We start from the raw sequence: 11,056 nt of genomic DNA, 5'->3' as shown, positions 1-11,056 counted from the left end.
CAGAGCCACAGCAATGCCAGATCCAAGCCACATCTGTGACCTACACCACAGCTCACCGCAATGCCGGATCCCTAACCCACTGAGTGAGGCCAGGGATCGAACCCGCAACCTCATGGTTCCTAGTCGGATTCGTTAACCATTGCGCCATGACAGGAACTCCTTGAACGCTTTTTTAAAATATGCTTTTATATAATAGGCTTTTTTATTTTGTTTTTTTATTTTTTAGGGCCGCACCTGTGGCATATGGAAGTTCCCAGGCTAGTGGTAAAATTGGAGCTGTAACTGCCAGCTCACACCACAGCCACAGCAACTCAGGATCTGAGCCACATCTGCAACCTATGCCACAGTATCATGGCAACACTGGATCTTTAACCCATTGAGCAAGGCCAGGGATCAAACCCACGTCCTCATGGATACTTGTCAGGTTCATTGCCACTGAGACACAATGGAAACTCTGAATATGCTTTTCTAAAATATACTTTTATTTTTGACAAATATAAAATTATGTATATTTAAAGTCTACAATATCATGTTTCGATATAGGTATACATTGTGAAATCATTACCATAATGAAACTAGCTAACCTATCACCTCCCATAGTTAAACATTTTGTATATGTGTAGTGAGAAGACTTGAGAATTACTCTCTTAGCAAATTTCAAGAATATAACACATTATTATTAACTACAAACACCGTGTGGTGCATTAGGTTTTCAGAACTTACTCATAACTGAAAGTCTGTATGTTTTGATCCATATCTCCACTTTTCCCCCACCCCTCACCTCCATAACTACCATTCTACTCTCTACTACTATGAGTTCCACTTTTTTTCCTTTTTAGATTCTACGTATGAGATCATGCAATACTTGTCTGTGTCTGACTTAATTCACTTTGCTTAATGTCCCTCAATTTCACCCATGTTGTTGCAAATGGTAGGATGTCTTCATTTTTTAAGGCTGAATAATATTCCATTATATATATAATATATATTTTATTTAAGGCTGAATAATAGTCCATTATATATATAAAAGCATATTATTTATAAGGTGGAAACAAACTGTCCACTGACAGATTAATGGATAAAGAAAATTAAGATATGATATGCTTTTGATAAACATTGGGCTAGGTACGTGGGAAAGCCAGCTTCCAACACGGCCCCCAAAGACCCTCGCTGCCTGCTATTCAAGTGCTCTGTAAAACCCCTTCTATAGGGAGTAAGACTGACATTTGTAACAGAATTTGTGGGAAGAAATGGTGGGTGACTTCTCAGCGAGGCCCTAAGTGATGTCACCTCCTCCACCTTGCTCTCTCTCGGATCAGTCACCCTAGAGAAGCCCAACTGCCATGTGGTAAAGACACTCAAGAAGCCCTGTGGGGAGGTCCACCTGGAGAAGGACTGAAGCCTCCCACCAGTAACCAGGTTGGAACTGAAACCTTCTGCCAACAACCATGTGACTCAGCCTTCTTGGAAGCAGAGCCTCCAGTTTCAAACAATTCTTACTGCAACTTCATGGTGAACCTCAAGCCAGAAACACTAAGCCAAGCCATTCCCAAATTCCTGACCCACAGAAACTATTTGAAATAGCATTTAGTGTTGGGTTAAGCCACTAAATTTGGGGAATTAGTCATGCAGCAAGAGATAACTAATAGAGCAGTTAATAGTGCTCTCTGCTCATTATCTATTGGTTCCTCATGCCAGTCCTGTTGAGTATTTATTCTTGTCCCAAACTTACAGATGAGGAAACGGCGTTTTAGGTTAAAATACAATGCAAGGTCAGAGTAGAAATCTAACCCTACTGGACTTCAAAGCCTGTGGTCTTTCCTCCATAAAATGTTTTCGGTGCAAATGAAAACCAGGAACATTTCTACAGGGAACAAAAAGGTCACAATGGGAGAAGCAGTTCTATCGGGAAAGGCTAGAATCAGAAGCGAGGAGGAGGCAGACCCGACTTGTTAACAGGATGTAAGAATTGCAATGGAAATGAAGGATGAGATATTTGCCAAGTGACAGCAAGGAAAGGAATTCCAGAAGGCATAGCATTAGCAGAGGCAGGGAGGTTCAGTATGGGGTGTTGAGAACCTGCCTGGAGTTTCTAGATTTGGAAGAATCCAGGTCTTATGGCTGTTTTTCTAGAGGGAAATAGTGCTTCTAGCCCAAGATCTACTCTTGCAGTCACAGGACCTCCAATGTCAGTGAAACGTCTGCCTTTTTCACAAACTGCTGCTCCAGTCCCTGCTTTTGATTTATCTCAAATTCTCTTTTGACCCATTTCTCTTTGTGGTCAGTTCTCTTTTACAGACCCAGCTCCCTAGCATGTCCAAAACATACACCAGTTCTTCCGGGCAAAAAACACTTGCTCCTTACAAAACTGTAGTTATGATGTTTACATTTGCATTCATAACATATCTCTTGTCTCCTGCAAAATATCAGGGGGCCAAGTACACTGGATTTCAGAAAGGCACATATCTTCTCTCATGGTAGCCTTCTGGATCCCTTGGCGAATTCTAAATTTGAGGACCACGATATGGGAGATTATTGGTTGGCTTAGGAAACACACCCAAAAGATACTGACCCCAGTCTGATGTCAAGCTCTAGAAGACAATCTGTATGTGTGTGACCGATGGCTCAGCCCCCTCCCAGGCAACATCTTTTAAAGCAGTAACTCAAATGAAACTATAGAAAGGAGGTGTATCAAATTTTCTAACAGCCGAAACTAGAAGAGTCAGTAAATAGGTGGGATGGCAGAAATAAACACTACATACCTCTCCAAAGACCAATATAGGTCAAGTCTACCAAGATGAATTTCAACAGAAAAGAAAGGTCCTTTACTTGAGTTTCCAAAGTGGTTGTGCAAATGCACCTTGGAGATCTCTGACTCAGCGGTAACTGTCAAAGGGAAAAGCATTGAAGGGTGTTAGCCAATGATGAGTTCAGGAAGGAGCAGAGACACAGCTGCAGGGTTCCGGCTTTCGGGGGAGGGGGAGGGGCAGTTTGACAGCGACGGTTTACTCTTGAGATTCTACAGCCCCCACCACCCCAGGGCTGTATTTAGTAACTCCTACTCCACTCCATTAACTGTGTTTGGGTTCCCAGCTCCCACTCACCGCCCTGCCCCCAGCCTGAGCCCTGAGCCCTTAGAAGGTAAAGACAAGGCTGAGAGCTCAGAGTCTGGGAAGAGCTTGGAAACGAAAGCTCTCTGAGCCTCTCCCCAAGCGGCCCTATCCCTGCTGATAAGGATGAGAGAGAAGCTGGCTGACAAGTGATGGGAAACAGGAGTTCCCAAACCCTTTAACCCTTCCCTCGCCTGCCTGTCTGGGGTCTCTCAATGCTGAGGCCCATCTCTGGGGGTCTTCCTAGCTCGCCCGAGCCTCTCTGACTCTCCCCGCCACCCTTTCCGCCTCCCCCTCCCTTGGTCTGATGGGTCAGTGAACACAGTTAGCGCCACTACCAAACGCTAAGATGCAGCCCCTCCACCTTCAAGGTGGAGGCAGCCAGAGAGTCCCTCTCTGGTCCAGACTATTCATCGCCCCCCCAATCCCTTAGCCACCACACCTCTGCCAGCCAGTTCAGGAGCAGCAGCCTACCAGGTGAATGTGGGTCCTGTTTAGTGTTTGGGGGTCCTGGCAGCAGAACCCCAGGCTCAGTCTCAGCAGCCGAACCCCAACCCCACTCTCTGGGGCCCTGGCTGACTGTGGAGCCCTATGGGGACCTTCAAGGGCCACCCCCCGAACCAGCCCTGACTTTGCCGAGTCATCCCAAAGGCCCTCACCTGCCTAGGCACTGCCAGCTGCGTGGACAGGCCTCATGGTAATGGGACAGGACAGAGGACCAGGCGTCTGTCCTTGGCAGTGGTGGGCAGGACCAAAGCTGAGAGGGAAGCCGCGCAGCTTCCCAGGGTTGCGGGGCGGGGGGCGGGGGGGGGGGGGAAGCGTCACAAAGAAACCAGGTTTACGGGGGTCACAGTAATTAAGTGTAAAAGAGTTTCCTACACTAGAATGGAATTCAGATAAACTGCCATTATCATGCAAAGCAGCTTTGCACCTAAAAGCCCTTAACCAAACAAGCAGTTTAATTAAATCCCTAATCTCCTCTGGCCGGTTCTGACCCCTTCCCTACACTACTCCCTGCCCTGCCTCTGCTGACTTAGGAACTTCAAGATTTAAAACAACCTGTAAGCAGGCAAAACATAGCCCAAAATGGTGGATCCGAGTCTGGATCTTCTTTGAAGGCCTGGTTGCCGATCTTAGGGTGTTAGTTCCCTGAGGCTCAGGTGGTCTTGACTGGGGTGCTGGGTGCCAAGGGGGAGCATGGCGGTGACAGTGAGGTGATGGGAGTGGGCACAGCCTTGAACAGGAGGCTGTATGCATCACAGCCCCGCTGGCTCCTGTGCGTCCCCAGGAGGCTGAGGCTCATGTGGGATCCACCCCATGCAATGAAAAGTCAACCATCTCACCAGCCATGGAAAGTGCCTAGCAGCCCTAACAGACTCAAATGTAAGGACCCTGGTGTTAAACCAGATGAGGCAGGGATGGGGGCTCCCATCATTGGCTCGGCAGTAACAAAACCGACTAGTAACCACAAGGACGTGGGTTCAATCCCTGGCCTCGCTCAGTGGGTTAAGGATTCAGCACTGCCGTGAGCTGTGGTGTAGGTCACACATATGGCTCAGATCCCGAGTTGTGTGGTGTTTCTGTGACTGTGGGACAGGCCGGCAGCTGCCACTCTGATATGATGCAAGCTCAGCCCTAAAAAGAAAAAAGAAAAAAAAAAAAAAAAAAAAAAGAGGCAGGGATGGACAAAATGACCTGCCTGTGTGTGTCCCCATGTGTGAGGCTGCACTGACAGATGCTGTGAACTGCAGGAGGGAGGCCAAGCCTGTTCATGAGAACCATGCTCTCTGAGGAAAGGGTGAAGCGACAATCTGGAGTTCAGGTAACCTGCTGTTGGTAGAGGGAGAGATTAGGATAAAGGAAGAATGGAATAGGGTGGGGTGGGTAAGGCTGTGGAGAAGGCTAGCCCAAAGGCACCAAAAGAGGACCGCCTACAGTACCTTCTAACATCTTGAAATCCTGGAGGAATTTGTGCCTTCTTGAAGGGAAAGAAAGGAAATCAAGTTTCAGATGCCAGGGGCCACAGCTTGTTATCGCTTCAATGGCAACCATATAAGGGGAATCCTATTCTCTCCCCTCCAACCCCCACCCCACCCCCCCGACCATGGGAGAAAAGGCAGGCGGGGCAGTGATTTGCCCAATGGCACATGGCTTGTGATCAGCAGAGCCAGGACACCAGCACTGGTAGGCCACACTGATGCTCTTTCTGCTAAACCGCAGATCAGCCACAAGGATGACAAGGTTGGAGGGGGGGTTAACCACCCCAGAGTACTCACAGCCCTCCCTCCTGCAGCAAGAGCGTCTCCATCCTGAAACCATCCATTTCCTCTGATCGAGAGCAAGAAGGTCTCAGCAGGCATGAGGGACTCAGCTCTCAGCCCGGAGGAGGCAGCACGGGGAGCTGGGCTAGAGCGGGGGGCTTCTTGGGGCTCAAATCTGAGAGGAAGAAGAGCCCCAGAGGAGAGAGTTTTCTTCTTCACAGAAAAGAAGCATCGGGGGCCGTGGGGAGGGGCGTCTGTTAGTCATCTAACAAACACCAGACCTCTGTCTTTTATACCTCATTCCTTTGGTGGGGGCAAGCAGAGGAGCCATCTCTATTTGGGGAACAGTGAAATTCAAATCATCCTGAACCCTGCACTTTTTCTGTTAATTGGATGGATTTCATGGTGCCTAGAGAACCTGTGGACCTTCTTTAGAGGAAGTTATATTTCTGGAAATAAGACTCTCTGGATAAGTGACACGTCCCTGTTTCTGGAGGGCTTCCTTACTTTCTTGTGCGGTGGGTTTTCTTTGCAAAGAGGAGGGGTCTTTTAGGGAGGATCTGATATATCCTATGAACAAATGAATGAAGTGGTGTTTGACGCAGGACAACATTCAGCCCCCGTGGGAGCGCCCAAGCCCTTCGATTTTCAGTCCTGAATGGGTTCTACGCAGCCAGCTGGATGGCAGTCACCCTGGTCTGAAGCCAGGTGATTCCAAAGGTCATCCATTGAAGTGACAGGTGCTGCTATTTTGACTTGAGAAAGACAGCCCGGGAGGAAGTCTCCTTGGCTCCAAGGCTGGGTTAAGAAGGTGGGATTCTGGACAAGGTCTGTTACAGAGTTCTTTGTCTCTCTTCGGGCAAAGACAACAGAGAAGAATTTTAAAAAGCTGCCTTGGTCTCCAGAACCTCTCTGGAAGCAGAGGGCATGTCAACAGGTTCCAGGGCAAGCCCCAGAGGCCCCAAACCTGGGAGCCGTATTGGAATGCAATTACCCTAAGTGCTGGCTGTTAGGATGAAAAGGCAGGAATGCAATTACGGAAGGAGCATGCCATGAGCTTTCATTGATTAACCTGTCCTGTCTGATTCCATTCCCCACTGGGGTGATTTTTGGGCCCTGAGGGTTGCCCTGTGCCCTAGGGTTATGAGAAAGAAAAACAGTTACTCTGGAAAGCAAATGCCAAAAGCAGGGCTTGTGAGCTCGGGGTCGGGGTGGGGGAACTGCAGGCCCATGAAATTGCCTAGGAGATGTGCTTGCGCAAAATGCAAAATATGCACTTTCTAGGAAGAGACTCCATGCTCATCACGTGCTTAGAGGGCCCTGCAGCCCCCAAAGGGTTAATAAACACCAGGTCGGGTCGGAGGAGTGAACAAAGATCAGCCATGTTGCTGGAAGAGGCCTCTTGGAAAAGTCCCTTCAGTGCTCACCTCCAAGCGGCCACTGTCCATCTGGGTGCAATTCTGGCTCCAACACTGGCCAGGAAGTCACTTAGCCTCTCTGTGCCTCACTTTGGTCTGTAAAATGAGGGTAAACATATCTACATCCTAGGGTTGCCGAAAGAATTAAATGATCCGGGAAAAAAAAATGCAAAGCCCTCACTCCAACGTTTAGCCCTTAATAAGCTTGCAAAAAATAGGAGCCATTTTTATTTTTCTCATCTACTCAAGTTCAGATAATAAGGTGAAACATGTCCATTTACTCTTCTGAGTGGTCTTTTGAACCCCTGATTCAAAAGACCATGGGAGTCCCCTGGAAAGACCCTCCCCCAAAACTGAAAGGGACCCAAGACCGAGCATTTCCAGACACTGCTTCCTTGAACCTTCCCCCAACATGGCACTTCTGGCCACACTGGGAGACTGGAGCTTCTGCAAGTGGGGGCACATCAAGTGTCTGGGTGGTACCTGTGCAGAGGAGGGGTTATCTGGGACTGAGTGGGGATTAGCACTAGCCTAAATTTCCAGAAATTTCAGTCCCCAGAATCTACCTGCCTTTGGAAATGATGCAATCACACACTCAGTTGAAATACTCTTCTCTATCTTAACAAGCCCTGAATGAGAGTACTGCAAGGCCCAGCAACTGTAGAATGTTTAGTGTGGGACTAGGAAAAGAAAAACCAAATCTTTCCTCTTTTCTTGTCCTTTCATATTCTGTTTTTTGATGCTTTGCCATATGTGGCCTTGCTGACGCTGACATAGGAGGGACTGCTCCTCCCGGAGTTAGCCAATTCCTAGAGATGGTAAATAAGAGACACCTGCCAGTGCACCTTTCAAATGCAAAACAACCAATCACCCACCTCCTTTACTGATCTCTGACAATCCAAAGCATTATCTCCGGCCCTAATGTCTCCAGGACCACAGTCCAGACTGCTAGGGATAGGCGCTATGCCCTAGAACCAGCTGAAACTATTCAAACTAGCCAATCCTAAATCTGCTTTCCCTGCCAGCCCATCCCTTGCTGTGGAAAACACAGGAAAGTCTCCTGCCCACATTTTCCCAAATTCCCTCTGCCTGCTGACTCACCCTGGTGCTTCCCCACGTGCCCCCCACCATGGTGTGGTCTGCCCCCTTGTCTATGGATCTGTGAGTATAATAAACTATCTTTTCAATAGCAATTGTCGCAGCTCCCGTTGTGGTGCAACAGGATCGGCTGCGTCTCTAGAGTTGCTGGGATACAGATTCAATCCCCGGCCCAGCACAGTGGGTTAAGGATCCAGCATTGCTGCAACTGCAGCTTGGATTTGATCCCTGGGAACTGCTTATGCAGCAGGGCAGCCACAAGAAAAAAAAGGATGCAGAACATCAATAGCAATTGTCTCCTGATCTGTTGGCCTCACCATACCCGAGTAATAATAAAACCTACATTTTAAAAACACCCTCTTTTGAGAGTTCCCAGTGTGGCTTAGTGCGTTAAGCACCCGACTAGTATCCACAAGGATGCGATTCAATCCCTGGCCTCACTCAGTGGGTTAAGGATCCAGCACTGCAGCACACTGGGGCATAGGTCCCACCGATGACACTCGGATCTGGCGTGGCTATGGCATAGGGCAGCAGCTGCAGCCCCACTTCAACCCCTAGCCTGGGAATTTCCATGTGTTTCATGTTCAGAGAAAGGAAGGGAGGGAGGGAGGCAGAGAGGAAAGAAGGAAGAAGGAGGAAGGAAAAGAGAGAGAACGAAAGAAAGAAAGCCCACACCTTCCCCTCCCCTGAGATCCTCAGAGCACTCCTTCTTCAGAGCATTCAGGCTGCCTGGGCATCTTCCATCCCAGTCCTAGTGGCTCTGGCCTCCTTCCTCCAGCCCAGCCCTGCTGCCCCAGGCAGAAACCAAAGCCTCCCCCACCTCTGGGGTCAGAAGCAGCGCAGCCCTAACCCCAGCAGGGATTTCTGGAGGTGAAGGCTTTGGGAGGATCTTTATTCCTCAGTTCCCAGGAGAGGCTGTGCCCAAAGCACAGGGAGGTGGAGCTGGCGCTGGGCCAAACCCTTGCTGCTTCATCAATCATTCATGTGTGCATTAATCATTCATCCCCCTTCCCATCAATCATTCATCCGCTTATTTATTCATTCAGTTTGTTTGTAGCTCTTCCTTGCTTTGGTTGCTGCAGATGTTGGTCCTCTCCTGCTTTGATCTGGCCCCTGTTTCTGTGGCAGCTGCACAGCAGAGGGCTTCTGATGTCATTTTGTCAGTTACCTGGATGAAGGGGTGTCTCCCACTCAGAGGACCTTCAGAGAACCAAAGGGACTGTGCAGAGCTGTCACTGCCTGGAAGGCCCCTTCCATGGCAGGCTCTAGCCCCCTGGTCAGTGGGAGGGGCGGTGAAGGGGGAGCAGAAGGGTCTTCAGGGCCAAAGCATAATGGTTTTTACACCTGCCTCACAGCTGCTTGAAGGCTGCTTTTCTGGGAGGCAGGGGGCTACCAGAGGTTCTAAACCTCCAGGCCTGGCTATGAGGCCTGGACTCAGTCTTTTGGGGTTGGGGGGGATCCAGAGAGCATGGTATGCAGCAACCTGGGCCTGGAGTTTTAGATGCCTAAGCTGCTAGCCTCCTGACCTGTCTCTCATCTTCCAGCCACCCCTCCCCACCTCAGCCCAGAAGTCTCTTCTCAGCCAGAGATCCCCTTATGTCAGTCAAGGCCCTGCCATGAACTCCCACTCGCTCAGAGCAGAAGTCCAGGCCCCAGGGGATGGAGTTCCAGCCACGTCCCACTCACCTCCTCTTTTTTGGTTCCATCAGCCTTGAACATCCTCAACTCACCAGCCACACTCCCTGAAAGCTTCTGCCCTAAGAAGGTACATATATGTATGACTGGGTCACTTTGCGGTACGGCAGAAATTGGCACAACATCATGATTCGACGATGATTTTTTAAAAAGGAAAGAAAGCTTCTGCCCTAAGTTGTTCCGTTTTTTCCAGTCCTTTCCTCTGAGTACTCTTGACCCCCGGGGCACTCTTGAAAGTGGTGTACTTCTCCTGTCTTTCAAGTCTTTGCTCAACTGAGACCTTCTCCACCAGCCCACCCTGACTCACCATATTGAAAACTGCCAACCACATACACACACTCACACACACCACTCTCCTCCTTACTCCTTAGTGCAAACCACCTTCTGACACACTGTCGCATTTTCTTATGATTTCTACTGTTTATTGTCTGAGTGCTCTGAACGTAACCTCCAGAAGGCAAGGGGTCTCTGTCCATTTTCTTCACTGATGTGCCCCAAGGGTGTCCCCTGGGATGCCGTGGGTGCCTGGTACCTAAGAAGGGCTCCGTGAAGCACCCCTTGAATGAAGGAATGAAGGAATAACCGGGTTCTGGGGAGTTCCCAGGGTAAAGCTTGTGAAGCCACAGGCTGTGGGAGTCAGGGGTTTCCTGGGTAGAATTTAGAAGGCCCACAGTGACCTCTACCAGCTGAGCTGAGGCGAAAGGAGCCAGGCAGATCGCCCGCTGCCAGGCTTCTCGGGAAAGGAAGGTAGGAGGCAGCGTCAGCGAGGATCCCGCTAACTCAAGATGCCAGCTCCGTGCCGCTCTGGGGCTGGCCAGCGCTCTGGATGTCATTAGCTGATTTGTTCTGCTCTGCAGAATGTACTTTTCGTATTTAGGCAGAAAAAACAGCTTTCGGTCCTCGTGCCCTTTCTTCTGTGAGCTGTAGCACATGGCCTGCTTATTATGAATTAATCCTCTAAAGAGCATGTTCATTATTCTAATTTAATTGTGCTTCGTTTCAGAAAATAACTAAACCCAGCGCGGAATAAACTCCAACACTGATCGGTTTTCAAGAAGTTAACCTAAGACAAAATACTGCTAGAGGGCAGCAGCAATTTGGAATCATTAAAGGGAACCCATGTAAATAATAAAAACAAAACTAAAATGCAGAATTAAATTAAGGAATAGGAAATTAAATTTGTGAATCTGATCTGAAATTGAGGCCCTATATGCACAGGCTTACCCCTAGCTTGGCTCTTTGCTCAGGAGTGCTGGGGCGGGCGTTCTGCAGAGGTTCCCCGTCCAGGGAGGTGACAGGAGCAAGCTCACAGGCCTCCCCTCCCGGGTGACAGTGTGCTGCCCTGGGAAGAGGGATGCGGGCTGCATGCGGAGAAAGGGGACTTCCCTCCCACAGGGCCCCCTCTGAGGAAGAAGAAAGCCACATCAGCAAGGCTACATCTGGATGACTCCTGTCGAGCGCTGGTGACTAGTGA

At 49.3% G+C, this 11,056-nt stretch overlaps 1 protein-coding gene across 1 annotated transcript; it reads right to left on the bottom strand.

The window, feature by feature from the left end:
• C3H2orf91 (chromosome 3 C2orf91 homolog) lies at positions 470–9,144 on the bottom strand. The gene is given in 4 exon segments (XM_021088407.1): positions 470–2,882; positions 8,942–9,039; positions 9,041–9,099; positions 9,102–9,144. Coding segments are annotated over 4 exon segments (360 nt in total). The 3' UTR covers positions 470–2,722.

The sequence above is a fragment of the Sus scrofa genome, chromosome 3, assembly GCF_000003025.6.
Source record: "Sus scrofa isolate TJ Tabasco breed Duroc chromosome 3, Sscrofa11.1, whole genome shotgun sequence".
Classification (NCBI taxonomy): domain Eukaryota; kingdom Metazoa; phylum Chordata; class Mammalia; order Artiodactyla; family Suidae; genus Sus; species Sus scrofa.
Note: the sequence above shows the minus strand (reverse complement) of the source record. Positions and strands in the feature narration are given on the sequence as shown.